This window comes from Cnephaeus nilssonii, assembly GCF_951640355.1.
Source record: "Cnephaeus nilssonii genome assembly, chromosome: 21".
Classification (NCBI taxonomy): Eukaryota; Metazoa; Chordata; class Mammalia; order Chiroptera; family Vespertilionidae; genus Cnephaeus; species Cnephaeus nilssonii.
In genome coordinates, this window is record NC_137092.1 from 8379214 (window position 1) to 8399309 (window position 20096).

At 44.9% G+C, this 20096-nt stretch overlaps 1 protein-coding gene and 1 long non-coding RNA gene across 4 annotated transcripts in view; one reads left to right on the top strand and one right to left on the bottom strand.

Annotated features, from left to right (window-relative positions):
• Positions 1–82: 82 nt before the first annotated feature.
• On the bottom strand, positions 83–4861 carry LOC307092926. Its single transcript, XR_013812904.1, has 3 exons — positions 4732–4861; positions 2968–3070; positions 83–1626 (listed from the first exon to the last, which is right to left on the bottom strand). It is a non-coding gene; the product is annotated as an uncharacterized lncRNA (long non-coding RNA).
• The window catches only part of HIPK1 (homeodomain interacting protein kinase 1), a 45721-nt gene continuing 30377 nt past the window's right edge, over positions 4753–20096 (top strand). Inside the window, exons 1-2 of one of the 3 annotated variants that reach the window (XM_079760478.1) lie at positions 4753–4897; positions 14502–15576. In XM_079760478.1, the coding sequence (XP_079616604.1) occupies positions 14504–15576 (1073 nt within the window). In that variant the 5' untranslated portion in view covers positions 4753–4897; positions 14502–14503. Of the gene's footprint in view, positions 4898–5004; positions 5301–14501; positions 15577–20096 lie in introns of those variants that run through there. The other 2 variants (XM_079760477.1, XM_079760476.1) reach the window with 2 other exon arrangements.

The window sequence follows — 20096 nt, forward strand, 5'->3', positions numbered from 1 at the left end:
GTGTGTGTATATATATATATATATATATATATATATATATATATATATATATAAATTATTGATTTCCGAAAGGAAGGGCGAAGGAAAGAGAGACAGAAACATCAATGATGACAGAGAATCATTGATGGGCTGCCTCTTGCAAGCCCCACACTGGGGATCAAGCCCGCAACCCGGGCATGTGCCCTGACTAGGAATTGAACCTCAACCTCCTGATTCATAGGCCTGTCCACCTCTAGTTTTGATAAGGCACCTCCTACCCCACCTCAGTGGAGAGAACCACTTGCTAACCACTTGATGACAGCTTACTGATTTTATAAAAATGCTTCCAAAAGTAATAAAAAAAATAAGTTAAATTCACAGCCAAAGATGAAGATTGTTATTTTGAGATTTCTTAAACTCTATTCTATAGTTAACCAAATTTCACTGCTTTGAACCCTGTGAATAAACACTCAGTAATTTACTCACTAAAATAGTTATTAGTACCAACCACGTATCAGGAATTTTGTTAGGCAAGGGATACTGCGTGGGGGCCTTTTTCATTTCTGAGTTTGTAGGAAGTGCAAAATGACTTAGCACAAATAATACCTAATTATGAAATTTCGAGTTCCTGCCCTGATTCATTGCCCTCTATCTTGTGGGTCTCTGTGTGCCTTCCCAGAGCATTTATTTTGGCTTTGGCTTTGGCTTAGAACTGATGAGAGGGAAAGACATATGGAATGCAGGTGTCAAAGGCTTAACATTTGGTCAAAGATGGTCAAAGAAAAGGTGAGAAGATACAGAATGGCAGAGGCTTGATGAGAAATAATGATGATCCAGGGAAAGGAAGAGAAAAGCACTATCCCTTAGTTTTGTTAAATAAAGAGTTGGTATATGAAGAGGGAGAGTAAGATGGTTATGTGTAGATGAGGGAGGAAATAGACATGATTGGGGGGAGCGGTAAGGAGGAATAAACATGGGTTGTATGAGTATTCAAGATATTTGCTCTTCCCCCAGAACAGTTTCTGAGTTGACCCTTGAAAATTAGTTAAATTAGGGAGAAAGTCTCTTGCCCATCATCTCTAATTCCCACGAACCTCCCATCATTTTTTTATTGGGGTGAAATGCACATAATATACAATTAACCGTTTTTAAAGTGTGCAATTCAGTGACATTGGGTGCCTTCACAATGTTGGCAACTACCACCTCTTCCTAGTTTCACCTTCCCTTTCTTTTAATTACTGGTATTTGACTCTTGTTCTTTCATCCAAACTCTTATTCCACCAAAGCCATCATTTCTGCTGAGACCCAGTCCCCAGAATGCCCTATTCTGATGCAAAAAGAAGGCAGACCAGTAAGACTTAGACTTGAGAGCAGGCAGGTCACACTACTTAGCCCAACAACCGACCCAGCTTTAGTGGGTTGAAGCTGGGGAAGGAGGGAAGCGTGGAGGTGATGAGGAGACAAAGCCTTCTCCCAACATGGAGGGACCTTTGCGACAAAATCCACTCACTCACCTGATTATTCTGGGCGGGTTCCTAATGCACGTGAGTACGCTTCTCAGCTTTGTATGTGCCACACTCCAGAGCAGCAGACTGATAACCTTTTCTTCCCAAGAGAGTACTTGTCACACCTAAGACCGCATGGCCCCTGTATATGATGATATAATGGCATATTTATTCTTCTGTTCCCAATTTGCATTAAAATGTACTTAAGATAGTTACTAAAGCCCTAGCCAGTTTGGCTCAGTGGATAGAGCATTGGCCTTCGGACTGAAGGGTCCTGGGTTCGATTCAGGTCAAGGGCACATACCTCGTACCTCAGTTGCAGGCTCCTCCCCGGCCCGAGCCCTGGTCGGGACTCTTGCAGGAGGCAACCAATCAATGTTTCTCTCACATTGATATTTCTCTCTGTCTTTCCCACTCTCTTCCACTCTCTCTAAAAATCAATGGAAAAATATCCTCAGGTGAGGATTAAAAAAAAAAAAAGAGAGATAGTTACTAAAAGCAAATAACATCTCACTGATGGCCCAGCAGAAGTAGTGCCATCTTCTTTAATTCCCTGCTCAGTCAACAACAATCCTTCTAGAAGCTTCTACAGTGACCTCCAGATACAGTTAACTCTTATATTCCTCAGTACTTTTAATACCACTTTGAAGACCAATATCACAGACTTGTGATAATTATTCCTAATTGGTCACCTTGTAAGATCCTTGGGGGGGGGGGCGGTGGTGAAGTGGCAAAGAATATGCTTTACTCATCTTTTTATTCTAGCTCAGTGCCTGGTACTTGTACAGACAATGAACTCCTAGGGCAGTGGTTGGCAAACTCATTAGTCAACAGAGCCAAATATCAACAGTACAATGATTGAAATTTCTTTTGAGAGCCAAATTTTTTAAACTTAAACTTCTTCTAATGCCACTTCTTCAAAATAGACTTGCCCAGGCTGTGGTATTTTGTGGAAGAGCCACACTCAAGGGGCCAAAGAGCCGCATGTGGCTCGAGAGCTGCGGTTTGCCGACCACTGTCCTAGGGGGAGGGAGAAGGTTATCTTTTAACCTCCATCACATATGCTGGGTTTGCCCTCTCTGGAACCAGGTAAGAAGTCAAAGCAACTTTGTTTTTTTGTTAATCCTCACCCGAGGACATTTTTCCATTGATTTTTAGAGAGAGTGGAAGGGAGGGGTAGAGAGTGATATCGATGAGAGACTTTAGTGCTTCCGGCTGGGAACAGCTCCATCTCCCCCTCCAGCTGCTCGGACTTTGTCTGGGAGGAAGCAGTTCCCTTACCTGCCCTTTGTCTCCAGGTCCCCTGCTTGACCAACCCCTCATCGTAGTTTTCTAATCAGGGTCTCTTTCTTTAGTCTTCACCCACTCCAGCCAGCCATGCTCCTCACCACTCCTCTCTCTAACACACAGGCTCCTTCCTATTACCTGTCTGATTAAACCTCTAATACCTCTTCAATGCCTTTTAAAATCTGGCTCAACCTACCTTACTAATTCCACATTCTGCCACTTCTCTGCTGAACTGTAAGCTCCTTCTGGGTATGGACCGCACCTTTTCTTCTTTGTATCTTCAATTTCCAACATACCGCCTGGAACACGGCAGATATTTAACAGGTATTTGCTGAGTGGACAGATGAACTCCAGCTACGTTAAACTTTGAAACGTCTTTGACCACATACCACGCTCAAATAGTGCCCCACGCATTCCGTGTCCGGACTCGGTCACTCACCTTATATATGTCCCCTTTCATTTTTCCCCTCATTAGACTATAAGTTCTTTAAGGAAAAGGGCATGTCTTATTCATCTTGCATCAGATCCAGTGTCAAGAAGAGTGCTTGGCATAGAGCAGGCAGACCGAGAGGAGAAAATACTAGCTATTAAGAAGTTCTGCATGTTGTGAGACAGACTGAGGGGATGACCTGAGAACAGCAAAAATAGAGGATTAAAAAGAAAACAGGATAAGTAAATAAGTAGTCAGAACTGAACAATTCGAATAAAGTGTGTGTGAGATGTCAATCAGAAAAGGCTCCCTGGGGGTGAATTTTGAGATGTGTTTGAAAAGAGGAAAGCGAGGAGGAGCTCAGAAACAGGGTCACTGAGCTGGGTTGAACCAAGGCCTGGTAAGCGACGAGCGTGCTCGCAGCCTGCTTTTTGAGCAGGATCTGTTCTACCTCCGACCTCAAGCTCTGCCTTGTTCCTGGCTCCCCACCCAGACATGCGCACCCACACTCTTCTCTGTCTTGATGTTTCCCAGGTCAGCCCAATGTAGGACTTGATGTTCTCTTAAGTTTCTGTGAAAATAAGCAAACAACCATCCTGTTTTGCTAACCCTGGATCTCTAGGGAAATAACTTCCCTGTTCCCAATAAAACAGAACTGCTCCCAGTGGTGTTAAAACAGCGGGGGGTGGAGGGTGGGAGGGGGACCCACAAAAACTCGAAGGTAGTATTAACCACTTTAGCACATCGTCACAAAGATGATCTTTTTTTTGGTGTGGGCAGATGGGGATCCCAAGAGGTCAAGGATGTGTGAGTGAGATCTGAGGAAGAGAGCCTGCCGGCAGAATCTTGTCTTAGCCACTTCCGCCCGCTTCTCTGAGAGGATGCGCAGGTACCCAGGATGCTGGGCAGTCCCTTTCCAGGGCTCAGATCAGGCAGTCTCTAGCACTTGAGGGATGGAAAAATATACCACTGTCTCCCTGAAAATGTCCCCCACGCTAGAAATCAGAGCATTTTCTGCAGCGGGAGGTATAGGTGACGTCCTGCTCTTGGCCCTGGGAGATGGCATCGGTCCTTCCACCAGGGTCACCCAGTTCTCCCGCCGTCCATGTCTTCAGCGCGGCGGGTGCCCCACGCATCCCGTTCCCTGAGTACCCAGCCTTGCGCTCTCCCGGTGGAGGCAAGAAGGCAAAAAAAATGAGGGCACAGCTTCCGCTCGCTGCAAGTCCTGAGGAGTTGGTTCAGGACACAACGATTCTCTCTCACCCCCTAATGCACACACAGGCTCCCCAGGCGGCCACGGGGGAGCCCCCCGCGGGCGCTCAGTGCACCTTACGCGCTGTCCCTCTGCAGGTGGCAACGAAGCCTCGAAGCCCTGGCGCAGGTACTTCCTCGCCAGCAGGGGGGCTGCCCGGGTGGGCCCCGCCTCCCCGCGCGCGGCCCAGTTTCTGGGGGTGTCACACCCGCCCGCGGTGATGTCACACTTGCCGGGCTGAGATTTCCCAGCGGGACCCCCATCCCGCCACCCGGCACCTTTAGATCATCGCGGGGTCGGTGCGGAGGGGCGGGGAGCCCGGCTCCCCCCCGCCCGCGATCCACGCTGGCTCCCCACGGAGGCCCCCGCGGGGGCCCACGGTGGCCCCCCGCGCCGGTGCCCTAAGACCGTCCGGGTCCGCCGGCTCCCGGCACTTCCGCCTCAGTAGGTGTCATGGCGCCGGCGGGTGCGGAGTTCCCGCGGGGCGGGGCCGGCCGGATGGGGCGGCCGCTCGGCGCTCGGCTCATCGGGTCTGGCGACAGCGGCGGCGGCTGCGGAGCGAGGGGCCCGGCGGTGGCCCCGGACGGCTGCGGGAGGCCCAGGCGGCATCGCGCGGGGCTGAGGCGGCAGCGACGGCGGCCAGGGCCCGGGTGGCGGGGCGAGCGGGGGGCTGTGGGAGCTCCCCCCGCGGGACGGGTGCGGGGACGGCTCCGGGGGGCGGGGGCCGGGGCCCGGGCCGGCGCGCGCGGGGGGTATGATGACCCGGCGGCGGGGCCCCGGATCCTGTCTCCTCCGCCGCCTCCTCACGGCAGCCCCAGCTCGCGGCTGAGAACCAGACACACCGGCGGTGAGTCGGCGCGGGCGGGAGGGGTCCTGGGCCGGGAGCGCCCTCCGATCGGCTCCCCGAGGGGCACCGGGCGGGGGGGCGGGGGGACGCCTCTCTCGGGAGGGGGCCCCCCCACCCGGGATCGGGATCGAGGTCCTGCGGCCCGAGCGCTCTCGGCCGCGGAGGGGATTGCGTCCCCCAGGAAAGCGGGGAGGCTCCGGGCTGGTTTTCGGGCAACTCCCCCTGCCTCCTGCCACTTCTTTCCTGGGCGTGTTGTTGTCCTCAGATGACAGGGGGCCGCCCGGCGTCTCCTCCCGGCCGGTTTCTCCCCGGCGGCCGTGGCGGGTGCCCGGCGGAGTGGCTGGTGCGTGCGTGTGTCACGGCCCCGCCGATCGCCACGGCGGCGGGTCGTTGGTGCTCTTTTTTGGGGACCTGGGACCGGTGTGTGGACGGATCGGCGGCGGCGGGGTGGGTGTGGGCGCCTTCCTCCCCTCTCCGCCGGTGCTGTTTAACCCTGACGGTGTTTAGTCGTTAAGTTTGTCATTTTTGTCGTGACGGGGAGGCGGCGTGGGACCGGCCCACCGAATGTACGTATCTGTGCGAGGCCGATCTGGAGGTCTGGCTCCGAGGGAAACTTTTGCTGTCTGCTGTCACTTTCCCAAAGCTTTCGTTTAAGGAAAAAAAATAAATAAAAAAAATTAAAAGGGTGAGGAAACAACCCAAACTCCTGGGTAAGGCCCACGCTCTTCACCCGGCTCTGCGGGAAAGAGGCTCTTTTTTTTGTTCCTAGCAACCAGGACCTGGAGTTCGGTCGCCGGGAGCGCTGGCCTGCCCTCCGGTTTGTTGTGACAATCCGGAGCCCCGGCCTGCGTGGATGCTGGGCGGGCGCGCTTTCTTTCCTGTGCAGGTGGGGGAGGGGAGCAGGGGCTGGAGCTGGGGGGAAACCACCCCAGGCTCCGCTAGGTCTCCCCCCCGACCCCGGCTTAAACCACCGACTCAAGCGGTAGATGCACTCGTTTTGAGGCAGCCCTAGCTAGATGCTTGCGTTGGGGAATTTTCAGTAATTGCATCCAAATAGTCATTTCCACTGGTAGCCTTTTCTGCCCAATAGGTCCTTTATCTTGTTTGTTTCCTAGTAACTCTGACGAAAACAGCCGTGTGGCTTCCTGCTCCCGATGAAGTGGGGTTAAATCAAGTGGCTGATGCCCTCAGCAAAACCTGCAATTTTGCTCTTGTTTGTGTAAAGCTATTTTTGATTCTTGGTCTGCAGTTTTGTGTGTGTCTGTGTGTGGTGTTTTTTTTTTGTTGTTGTTTTTTTAAAGATTACAGAGGATGCAAATCATGACCAGCTTTTTTTTTTTCTTCACATAGAAGTCTAAAGCTTTCTGTAAAAGATTTTTAAAAATCTAGCAAGTCTCTTTACCCAATAGTTGTTATTCAGCGAGTGAGTTTGGATATTTACATGTAATTATCTCAGGGTTCTGTGCTATAATAGTGGTATGATGAAGGCTATCATTGACTGAAAGATACTGTTCCTGGTTTTGAAGGAACAAAAAGGGCCACCCTTCAACTTGTGGTTGGAACTGGAGGCAGCCAAGCCAGTAAAAGCATCTGATGATTAAAATGGTGAATAAGATCTTGTAAATATACTGGCTCTGGTTGGTAAAAGGACTTTGGCTGGTGACATGCTCATGGTTTATCCTAACTTTGGACATTGTAGTTTTATGGATTGCAGAGCAAGTTGATGGGTAACTGGAGATCTAAAACCAAACCAGAACTCCCTTCTAAAAGAAAAAAGGATAATCTCAAAATTCACAGTTCTCAGGAAAATAGAATTCTTTCATCCTGTGGTTTTGTTTTCATAAGCACAGCTCAGTTGGTTGTGTTGGTAGAAACCAGCGAGCCAACCCTGCCTTGTAAACTTATGACACTTGGAACTTGTGCAACTTGTTGTTAGTTATATATTGTAACCGGTCCTTTTGTAATTTGAAGTAAATTGTAGACATGAACTTCCTGATCTGCCCTTTTATTTTCATTTTCACAACTGTATAAAGTATCCATTTTTTTTTTTTAGTTTTTAAAAAGTTACAGTTATTAATTCCTCCCCAGTTTCTTTATTATTATTATTTTTATTTTTATTGATTTCAGAGAGGAAGGGAGTGGGAGAGAGAGATAGAAACATCAGTGATGAGATAAAATCATTGATTGGCTGCCTCTTGCATGCCCCATACTGGGGATTGAGCCCGAAACCAGGGCATCTGCCCTGACTGGGAATTGAACTATGACCTCCTGGTTCATCCATAGGTCAGCGCTCAACCAGTGAGCCACGCAGGCTGGGCCCTCCCCAGTGTCTTCCCTTACATTTCATGTTATTCTGAACACAAGTCATCAAAATCATTTTCCTTCAAGTTTCACTTCAACAGTCACGGATTTGCTTCTGATTCCTTTTCTGTTCTGAATCTTCCAGCTCTCTAAAGGCCTAATGTATTTTTGTAGAGCATAATTTGGCACTTAAAGAAATTTACATCCTGTTTTTATATTTTTCTCTTTCTTTTTGGTGTGTCATATCACCAAAGCAACATTCTAAGCTCTTGGGAGGCAGGGAAAGTTCTGTGTGTTTCTTTTGGATTCTTTAAGGACACCTGGTACACTGCTTTCCCAGAGAGCTTAAGGAAAAAGAATCACAAGGCCTGAGTTCTTTGCCAGCCTCGCTACTCATTAACTCTGTAAAACTAGAGCTTGCTTGGGTCTCCTTTTTCTCATCTTGGAATTAGGGAGTTTTAGAAAGCATATAAGGTCTGTTTTAGCTAAAAGAATCCCTGTACTTTTTTTTTTTTTTTTTGCCAGTGTCTTCTCCAATCCAATACATTTCTTTTTAATTCAGATTTTTCTCCTTATTCTAAACAGTTTTTCACTTTTCCATGTCCCCTGGCATACTGGCAATAGTTATCTCATTCAAATGAAAGAGCTCTTTCCACCTCCCATCGGTCAAACGGTTGTTACTTTGCGTAGATCCTGTTTTCCTTAGGCCTTTGCCTGCTGATCTAAACAGGGTCCCCTTTTGAGCTATGCTTTAGTTTGACATTCTCCTTATGCTGGAAACTCCTCAAGACACAGTTTTCTTTACTTTAAACTGGACAGGCCTGTAGACTGTCCTGTGCACGTACTGAGATAGCACCTTTTTACCAAACACAAAAAGCACCTGCTTTCCTTTTTTTTTTCTGTTACTATAGATTGTCCTCCCAAATCTAAGAGAGCTATTGGAATTTAGGAAACCATATCCTGCCTACAAGGAAAGCCCCCTCAGCCAGTTTACCAAAAGATTACAAAATTGGTTTAAATGGCTGGAAGTTATATAGAGTTGTAGAGTTACTTTGTCAGCTGACAGCACCTATTTCACACCCTATTTTTGTGTACTGCTTGGGGAACTGGCTTGTTTCACATGGTTCCATATGAAGGAAGTGCTACAGGAAAGGGGGTGGGGAGCTTTGATTCAAATGATGTCCTTAGGGTTTCAAGCTTATTTTTTCCTTCAATATCACTATATTTAGAAAACTAATTATATATATATATATATATATATATATATATATATATATATATATATAAATTTTTTTCTTATAGACACGAGACTATAATTTCTATTTTTATCATGTATTTCTCTAATTTAGTCAAAATGACTTCTGAAATCTTACGTTTATATATATGGAGAAGTAACGTGATCTCTCTGTAGTCATTCATTCTAGCAAACATTTGACACATACAAGGTGCCAACCATTGTGGTAGATGCTGATGATTAAAAAAGGGGGGGGGCACTTACTCTTCTGTTGAGATTTGCCCATGACACTTGCAGTTTAGAAGTCAACTTTTAAATAAATAATTACAAACAGTCATATTTAGAATAAAATCCAGAGCGGCCCACAAGCCACTAGCCCTTGTCTCCTCTTTGGGGCCTATTTCTACTGTTTTCTCTCGCGTTCCATTCCATCCATACTGGTCTCTTCTTCAAAGAGGCCAGAGTATGTCTTGGCACTAACTATTCTTTTTCACTTTCAATGGCACCTTCTTGTCTGTCAGGTCTCAGTTTAAGTACCACCACCTTATAAGGGCTTCCTTGACCACCAAAGCCAGGGTATCTCTCCTTCTTGCACCCTCACTATCATGCCATTGTGTTTTGTTTTCATTGTAACATTTATCACTAGCTGCTATTTTGTGTGTGTGTGTGTGTGTGTTTGTCTCCTCAATAGAAAGTAGACTCCTGGAGATAAGGGATCTTATCCATCTGAAACACCTCATCCCCAGTGGCTAGAACAGTGCCAGGCAGATAGACATGTTTGTTAGTAAATGAAATAAGTAAGTACAAGTGGAGTATGTAGTAGTGGAGGATGCTATGGGAGCCTTTACCAGCAAACCTAACCTTGTATGAAGCGGGCTGGGGAAGGCTTTCCTGAGTATGCTTGTCAGCATAAGGTTGCCTAAACAACATCCTAGCTGGAGGAAAATCGTTTTTCTCTTCTGTAGCAGCCTCAATGTTCCAGGTTGCAGTGATCATTCCTGGTGGGGAGGTGGCTCCGCTCTACATGACCATTCAGGGACCCAGGTTCTCTCCATCTTGTTGCTCTGCCATCCTTGGGTGTGGGTTCATGGTAGAAGCTGGGTCTTCATGAGTTCCTGCTGGTGGAGAGGGTAAGGAACATGAAAGCCTCCCCCCCCACCACCACTTCCTATTAGAGAGAGGGACTGGGAACCATAGTCTAGCCTGGGATGGAGGAGGAAGGAGGCTTCGATCCCAACCAACAGCCTGTGCCACACTGAAAAAGTGAGCGGTGAGGGGAGAGGAAAAGGATAGGTAGAAGTTAGAAAAAAGGAGGCTAAGGGGGAAATGAAGTTCAGAGAGGGGACGTGATGTGTGAAGGAACTAGGGCAGCAGAAGGCAAGGCCTACTCTAGGAACACAGAGAAATGTGGTACTTCTGGAAGAGAGAACCTGGGGAAAGGGTGGAGAAACGAGGCTGCAAAACTAATCAGGGTCCAGATCTTACAAGGCCTGGAGATCCCGGCTAGAGGCTTGGGCTTTTATTTGAAGGTTTTAAGTGGGGGACAGATAGGCATTTTTGTCAGGTGAAGAGTGAATTGGGAGAAGGAGGCATAAAAAGGGGGCTTTGAGAGTTCAGATTGGGGGAGACAGGTTAGACTATTGAATTGTGCAGTAGGGGTAGAGAAAAAAGGGTGGAGTAGAGAGATGGTGTTCTGATGAAAAGAGTTTTCTTGCCAAACTTGTCTTGCTTTATTTTTACAGAACATGTATTCTTGTTTACCTACTTTAATGATGTGAATACTCTTTATATATCGTGTGCTGGAGAATATGTACATCTGTGTACATGTCAGCTGAGGACAAATGCTAGAGGAAGAAACAATATACAGTACTGATTTTAGGTTCTTTAGATCACCAAGTGTTAAATTATACCAAAGAGGCAAAGATGAGACTAAGCGAAAGCAGTAGAAATTTGTTATTGGTGTGTCAGGGAAGAGATGGACGGTACTGAAGACTAAAGGCAAAATAATTACCTTGGTTGTCATACCCAGTTGTCCTATTCCTAGTTAGGATATTTGAATTTAAAAAAATATATTTTTATTGATTTCAGAGAGGAAGGGAAAAGGAGAGAGAGATAGAAACATCAATGATGAGAATCATTGATTGGCTGCCTCCTGCATGCCCCCTTCTGGGGACTGAACCCGCAACCCTGCATGTGCCCTTGACCGGGATTGAACCTGGGGCCCTTCAGTCCGCGGGCTGGTGGTCTATCCACTGAGCAGGCTAGGGCTTAATTCTTTAAAGTAAGACTAGAGGCCCGATGCACGAAATTCGTGCAAGGGGCTCAGCCCTCACAGCCCCAGCTGTCCCGGCCAGCCCTCACAGCCCCTCACAACCTCGGCTGGCCCTCGCAGCTCTGGCTTCGTCCGGATGGTTGTCTGGACGGTCCTTCTGTTGTTCAATCTAATTAGCATATTAGCTATTTATTATATAGGATTATCCATATGAAGTGACCTTAGTGTGCGGCACCCAGCAAATGTTGGGTAGATGTGACCATTGCAGGGAGTGGGGTAATTTTCCTGTTTCTGAAAGGCTTGGATTCTAGCAAGACTCATTTCTTTTTTTAGTAGTAAGTACAGGAACCAGTAGCTTTTTGCCTTTTCGTTCTAGTTGGGGATTGATGCAGTGGGCAAGTTTGTCATTATGTTTAGATGGTTAAATCCTTGGAAAGTCAGGTTCGAAATGAAAAGACTAGTTGATTGCTGGAGTCAAAGTGCCACATTTTCAGGAAGTCAGAGAAATAACTTCTAGTTTATTGGGAGCTGTTCTCATGTGAATTGAAAATATTTGTACTGTAGTTAAGTTTTGGAGGGTTTTCGACTGTGCAGGGGGTCAGTGCCCTTAGCCCCTGCATTGTTCAAGGGTCAGCTGTAATTTCCTTAACAGAGGCGGCTGATACACGATAGGTTTCCCACAACGTGCAGTCTGTTCCATGTTTTGGTTTGGGAGGTCTCAGCCTAGGTAGAAAATTGCCTGCCCATTTGCAAAGGCAAATTTCATGGAACATGGTACCTTTATCCTGTGTCTACAAATGGCTGTTTTCAGAGTGTTCCATAAATAAGAGTGTTGATTTTTGTAGGCATCTTTGGTTCTGTCTTTCTTCTCTCCTGGTGCTCATTGAGGTCAGCATGAGTCTCAACCACACTGTAAGTCCTGGTGCCACGATACTGACGTAAGCGCACCATCCACCCTGGCTGTGGGGAAGGCCAGTGAAATTCTCGTTGTTCTTTTCCTGTGGGGGAACTTAAATTTGTCTCACTGAGGAAGAATTATATTCACTTATGTACTTGAACTTTCCGAAACACTTTCTAGAACTTGTGCCTTTTGCAGTGCTGAATATGAAGACAGAAGCCATCCGTATCTGCTATTTTGTTTATTGGGTGCAGAGTGGTTAGTAACATTACTCTGGTGAATGCAATATTTTTTAAAAGTGTCTAGTTATGAACATGCTTTTAAGAATTTGCTATTACATTTTATGAATTCTTTTTAGTATTATTTTAAGGCCTCATATTCCTAGACATAGCTACAAATTGCAAACTGTGTATTCTAATTCTTTTACTAAGTTCTTTTAGTAACTCAACAGATATACAATGAAAAGCAAATTTCTCAAATTTTCTCCATTTCTTTTTTTTTGGTATAATATATTTCTTTATTGATTTCAAAGAGGAAGGAAGAGGGAGAGATATAAACATCAATGATGAGAGAGAATCATTGATGGGCTGCCTCCTGCACGCCCCCTACTGGGGATCGAGCCCACAACCCCGGGCACGTGCCCTTGGCCGGAATCAAACCGGGACCCTTCAATCTGCAGACCGACGCTTTATCCACTGAGCCAAACCGGCTAGGGCAATTTTCTCCATTTCTTGCTCAATTTTATGATGACAAATGTTTTTGCATATATTTTAATAGGTACATTTTGTAAAGGCACTAGTACAGACTTTTCTGTTATTATAATTTGGTATTATGTCAGCGATATAGGTAGAACAAGTTGATTTGTAAATTTATAGCCTTGGAGTTAAATTGCACTGACTCTAGCCTTTAATTTACACTTTTTCTCTCAAGATTCATATAAATTATGGAAACTCTTGTTTGAAGTAGATCCAGACCACATTTTTAGAAACTGGAGGGTTTGTTCGTTCCAGCTGTCTTGTCCAGTGCAGATGGTTTTCAATTGCATTCAGGCATGAAGAAATGTACACACTGCTTTTTTATGTTCTGTAACATCCTTTGTCACACTTCCTTCCTTTCTAGTTGTGCGTGTTTATTCTCTTACGACTAGTAAAATTATACTGTGTGTACTGGAGTGGAGACTTCGCCTATTTTTCTAGGGCTGCACAACTAAAACGGAGGGACATTAACAAACCAAACAAGCATCGACAATCCTGCAGTTTAATATGAATGGTAGGGAGTAGCTACGCCTTTGGTAGTCAGGGGTCGCATCACCCAGCAAATACTGAGTGTCTGTCAATTGCCAGAGTCTGTGGTAGGTTCTGGCAATACAAGCAACGCACAAGACAGTTATGGTACCTGCCCTCACGGAACTTACACTGTAGCTGGGAATGTAGTAAATAATTTCAAGTTATAAGGGAGGAACAGGGTGCTATGGGAGTTTATGGTATGGGGCGTGGGAGTGGTGATGGTGATTGTTGCGGGAGTGTGTGTGTGTGTGTGTGTGTGTGTGTGTGTGAACAGTTTTCCCAGCAGAGAATCTATGTTGAATTAGAGAGCCATCTAAAAACGGAAAGAAGGGTGGTATGGCTGGAGTGGAGGAATCAAGGTGGGAAGATTGTGGAAGGCTCAGCAGCCGGAGAGCTTTAGGGCAGGTTGAGGATTTTGGACTTTATCCCCAAAGCAGTGGAAACCTGGGAGGCAGGAGGAGAGAGAAGACTTTGGATCATCCTGATGACTTTCTTTCTCAAAAAACGAAAGAGCAGTCTTTCAATTTGCATAGGACTCCCTCCCAATCCATCCCCCTCTCCCCTCCTCTCCCTCCCCATTCAAGTTTCAAGATTAGTTTGGAGGCTACTGGAAGTTCCAGTGAACTAGAATAGTTCCAACCGGGGTAGAGAAACACGGCCGATTTGAGATACACTTGGGAGGTAGAATGGAAGATTTGGTTATAGATTAGATGTGGGGGATAAGGAAGAGGATGAGTCAGGGTAATAATAGTGAGTGATCCCAGGCACTATTACATGTATTAAACCTTTAGATTCTCATAATAACCCCACCGGGTAGATATTGCTGCCAGTATTTTATAGATGGAGAAACAGACTCATTGTCTCCCTGATTTTTGCCTTGAGGTGCTGGGTGTATGGTAGTGTCTCATAACCGAGATAGAAAACTGGGGTGGGGTGGAGGCTCCTGAGTTTAATCTTGGACATGTTGAATTTGAGGTGTCTGTAAGATATCCAAGTTGCAGTGCAGAGTGGTTATTTAGAAATAAGAATTGGGGGCCTTGGATGGGTAGCTCAGTTGGTTAGTAAGTAAACAAAAAAGGTTTGTCCTTCTGTAATAGGAAACGTATTTGGGAAAATGTATCAAATAAAGCCCAGCCAGATATGTTTCCTTATGGTTTTTCTAAACCAGAAGTTGTGAACGGAGGGTCTGACTCTTCCTGTCTCCGTGCAGGTATGGCATCACAGCTGCAGTTTTCCCCCCCATCAGTGTCGTCGAGTGCCTTCTGCAGTGCGAAGAAACTGAAGATAGAGCCCTCTGGCTGGGATGTTTCAGGACAGAGCAGCAACGACAAATACTATACCCACAGCAAAACCCTCCCAGCCACACAAGGGCAAGCCAACTCCTCTCACCAGGTAGCAAATTTCAACATCCCCGCCTATGACCAGGGCCTTCTCCTCCCAGCCCCTGCCGTGGAGCACATTGTTGTCACGGCCGCTGACAGCTCAGCCAGTGCGGCCACATCAACCTTCCAAAGCAGCCAGACCCTGACGCACAGGAGCAACGTTTCTCTGCTTGAGCCATATCAAAAATGCGGACTGAAAAGAAAAAGTGAGGAAGTCGACAGCAACGGTAGCGTGCAGATCATCGAAGAACATCCCCCTCTCATGCTGCAAAACAGGACTGTGGTGGGTGCTGCTGCCACGACCACCACGGTGACCACGAAGAGTAGCAGTTCCAGCGGAGAAGGGGATTACCAGCTGGTCCAGCATGAGATCCTTTGCTCGATGACCAACAGCTATGAAGTCCTGGAGTTCCTCGGCCGGGGGACATTCGGACAGGTGGCGAAGTGCTGGAAGCGGAGCACCAAGGAAATCGTGGCCATCAAAATCCTGAAGAACCACCCCTCCTACGCCAGACAAGGACAGATTGAAGTGAGCATCCTTTCCCGCCTAAGCAGTGAAAATGCCGACGAGTATAATTTTGTCCGTTCTTACGAGTGCTTTCAGCATAAGAATCACACCTGCCTTGTGTTTGAGATGCTGGAGCAGAACTTGTATGATTTTCTAAAGCAGAACAAGTTTAGTCCACTGCCACTCAAGTACATCAGACCCATCCTGCAGCAGGTGGCCACAGCCCTGATGAAGCTCAAGAGCCTTGGTCTGATCCACGCCGACCTTAAGCCAGAAAACATAATGCTGGTCGATCCAGTGCGCCAACCCTACCGAGTGAAGGTCATTGACTTTGGTTCTGCCAGTCACGTGTCCAAGGCTGTGTGCTCAACCTACTTACAGTCACGCTACTACAGGCAAGTGGCCAATGCTAAAAACCTTGTCTTAAGAGTCGAGATCTGTCTTTATAGTTAATGTATATTATATAAGGCTACATAGAACGACGAATGTATTTACAGATTCCAAGATTGAAACAGGATAATGTTTTAGTTTATTTTAAGTGTGTGGTATTCCTATAAGCAACATTATTTTATATCTGAAATCTTTTTTCACACTAGAAAAATTAATTGTCTGATTCTGAAGCTTGTTCCTAGTTGAATTATATAGTTGACCCTTGAACAACATGACAGTTAGGGGGAACCTGCATATAACTTTTGACTCCCCCAAAAACTTAGTTGTTCTGTAGGGGATTACTTCCAGGACCTTGCAGATATCAAAATTCACAGATGCCCCTGAATAATATCCCACTGTATGTACAGACCATATCTTGTTTATCCACTCATTTGGCGGTGGACACTTGTTTATTTTTACATTTTTGGCTATCTATAATAATAAAAGGGTAATATGCTAATTAGACCGGACGTCATTCCAGACATCCTTCCAGATGAAGCCAGGGCCGGAGCTTCCTGCTGGCGGCCGGAGGGAAGCCTGGGTCCCGAGTGCCGGAGGGAAGCCAGTGCCAGCAGCCGTGAAAAGGAAGGCCTACTCTTGCACGAATTTTCGTGCATTGGGCCTCTAGTTATGAATAATGCTGTGAGGAACATTGGTATTCAATTGCTTAAGTGTCTGTTTTCAGTTCTTTTGGGTTTAGAGCTAGAATAGAATGGCTGGGTCATATGGTAGTGCTATGTTGAACTCTTGGAGAAACCACCAAACTGTGTTCCACAGCTGCTGCACGATTTTGCATTCCCACCAGAAGTGCATGCGGATTCTAATTTCTCCACATCCTTACCAACAGTTGTTATTTTCTGTGGTTTTTGTTTATTTGTTTTTGATAACAGTTATCCTTGTATGCATGAAATGATACCTCATTGTGGTTTTGATTTGCATTTCCCAAATGATTAGTAATGTTGAACGTCTTTTTATGTACTTATTTAAGGCCATCTGTATGTCTTTGGAGAAATGTCTGTTCAAGTCCTTTGTTCATTTTTTAATTTGGGTTATTTTTTGTTGAGTTGTAAAAGTTCTTTATATATTCTGGGTATTAATAATTCCTTATCAGATATGTGATTTGCAGGTTTTTTTCTCCCATCCATGGGGTTGATTTTTCACTGTTTGTGTGTTTTTTTGCACAAAATTTTTAAACTGTGATGAAGTCCAATTTGTCTGTTTTTTCTTTTGTTGCTTGTACTATTGGTATCACATCCAAGAAATCATTGCCAAACCAATGTTATGAAGCTTTTCTTCTGTGTTTTATTATAAGAGTTTTATAGTTGTAGCTCTTATATTTAGGTCTTTGATCCATTTTGAGTTAATTTTTGTATGTGGTATAAAGTTAGGGTCTAGTTTCATTCTTTTGCATGTGGATATTCAATTTTCCCAGCACCATTTGCTGAAGAGACTATCCTTTCTCCATTGAATGGTCTTGACACTCTTGTCAAAATCCTTCAACTGTATATTATGAGGGTTTATTTTGGGGCTCTGTTCTTCTCCATTGGTCTATATGTCTGCCTTTATGCCAGTACCACACTGTTTTACTTGTAGCTTTGTAGTAGGTTTTGAAATCAGGAAGTAGGAGACCTCCAGCTTTATTCTCTTTCAAGATTGTTCGGTTATCTCAAGGAATCTCTCAAGATCCTTACGAATTTTAGGATCGTTTTTCTCTTTCTGCAAAAAAAACCTCATTGACTTTGGATAGGTATTGCACTGAATCTGTAAATCACTTTGGTTAGTATTGCCATTTTAACAATATTGTCTTCCAGTCCACTCTCATCTATTTTTTTCTATAAAACTATGGCATTTCTTACTTGAGTGAGATAAAGAAATTCCTAGAGCCTTTGATTTCTAGTTTCATGTTGCTCTAGGCAACTTGACTAATTTTGAGACTCTCACCTCCATTTATTTTTTCATGACTTGGGACAGTTAGGTTCCAATTATTTTTGCTTCTAATATTCTCCTTTGAGCAATCCCACCCCCACCCCCCCACACACATGTGTACAGCACATTCACAGGTGCACTGAAGAATTCAGTTGTGTGTCTTATTTTGAGCACTGGGGAAGTAAGGAGAGCACAGCTGAGGGGTGAGGGCTTTCTTGATCTTTTGTCTTGTCAGGGCCTGCAGGTGTTTTACTGTTTGTCTGCCCTGACAAAGACAAGGACAAGGTCTGAAGCCCTTTTAAGGTTGAAAAAGAGCAGCTGAGATAAGAATTATTAATGAAAAAAAATATTTTTTTGCTTTTAAATATATTATTATTGATTTCAGAAAGGAAGGGAGAAGGAGAGAGAGATAGAAACATCAATGATGGGAGAGTCATTGATTGGCTGCCTCCTGAATGCCCCCTACTGGGGATTGAGCCCTAACTGGGCATGTGCCCTTGACTGGAATTGAACCCGACACTCTTCAGTCCTCAAGCCGACGCTCTACCCACTGAGCCAAACCAGCTAGGGCAATGAAATAATTTTTTATGGAATTTTCTCATAAAAGGTAAAGGAGATTTGAGGGATTAAACAGTTCTGGCTATTTAGCTTTCTCTAGTATGAAATTTAAATAATTTTTAGTGTTATGTTGCTGGTCTTTGCCCCTTTTCTTCTTTTAATTTAAGCTGTCATTTGAGTAATTTGGTTGTTTTGTTTTTATAGAAAATATGATTTGCAGAATTTTAAATCCACTGGTAATTACTCTTCAACAAAGTCCTGTAAATCCGTGGCATTTAGTTATTGACTATATGAGTAATTTTTAAATGGAGCTAAGTTTATCTCTTAAAAACAGAAGTTCATTCTGTATATTACTGAGGAATGCTTGTGCATCCTGAGGTTCAATATCCAGTTCTCCACTGTGTTTAGGATTTAATGTGATGTTCTATTGTGTCACGGGAATACTTGATACTGAGCCTAAGCACATGGAATAGCCACTCCGGCATTCCTTCTTCGTCACTGTTGTACCCCACAGTGACTTCATGTTGCTTTGTTGCCTTATTAGAGTCCATTAGGTCCTCACCCACTTTTCAGAAAACCTCAGTGAACTTCTTTTGGCCAGTGAAACATTCTGCCTCCCAGGCTGCCGTCCTCAAACCCTCCTTTTTAGTTTACATTGCTCATAGCATGCCAAACTATTATCAGTTGGCATACATTTTTGCCACCATGGTGTCTGTTGGCCATGGCATGGCTAAATAACTCAGGCAGTGGAAATAATATACTTTATTTCCTGCTCACTCTAAATGTAGACTAATCCCAAGAAAAGTTGCTGTCTTTGGTGGTTGAGGTTTATGCACCAAGGTTTCCATGCTCAGTGCTTTCACATTTCTGAACAAACCAGCCGGCCTTCATGGAAAGCCGAGGTCACTTAATTTGTTCTGTCTGGAAGGACAAGGTCTACAGAAGGAAAGCGTATTTTCACTTTCTCCTAGGACAAACAAACAATCCGGTTTTATCTGACAGTGAAACTGCAGCTTAATCTAAGCCACAGATGCAGGAAGTTTGCCTTTATGTAACATCTCTGATCTAGTAAGGCTGATGCCTCTGCAATGGACAGGAAGAAACAAGTGTGTTCATGAAAATGAGCGGAGAATGATGGCTGTGAGGTGATTCTGACCTCAGCTTGCTCTCGGTTCAGGTGAAATAAAGCTTTACGACCTTGGAGGAATTCTTCAGTTTAAAGAGGTTTGAGATTGGGAAATCAAAAGGCAGGCATTGCTATTTCTGCCACCTGGTTTTGGTAATTAGAGCCCGCTTAGTATTTGTTCTTTGAGGTTGGGATGTATCTTCAAAGAGGAGACCACCATGTCTGAAGTGCAATTAACGCCATTTTTGTACTAAAGTGAATACTGCCAGTTTTGTTTTTCCCCCTCTTTCCTGTGCTTTAACAGGTAATCTTTTTTACTGCCCAGCTGTTAGAACATCAGAGCTAGAAAGCGATCTAGGAGAGTAATTATCTAACTCAGCCTCCTTATTTCACAGATGAAGTAGAACCAGAATTTCAGAGTCTAGAGTTTATAGTAAGGGATTGAGAAATACTGGAGGCCAAGGGGCAAGATGATACAGTAATGAAAATATTAGCAAGAATTATCATCTGAATTCTGAGTTGAAAACATTCAGTCTTTAGAGATGAACATGCTCTAATGATTCCTTTCTGTTCAGTGTGAAGGTAAGTCTAATATTTTTAGGAGTAACGATAGTGAAAAGTGCTTCAGTAGACTGAACAGCCTTCTTTTTATTTTATTTTAACTGCCTTCATTTTTTCTCTTTTGATACCTTTTTGTATGGTAGATGGTAGAGCTTACTGTTTTGAGTGAGCTTTGCTGGAAATCCTTAGCTGCTTTTATTACTCCAGAGGCAGGGAGAGACCAAACGAAAAACCGATTCCAGCCAATTCCAAAGGCTTTTGGGTTTTTTAGTTTGTTTGTTTAATAGGGTTTGAGGGCTGGAATTAGTGTTGTTC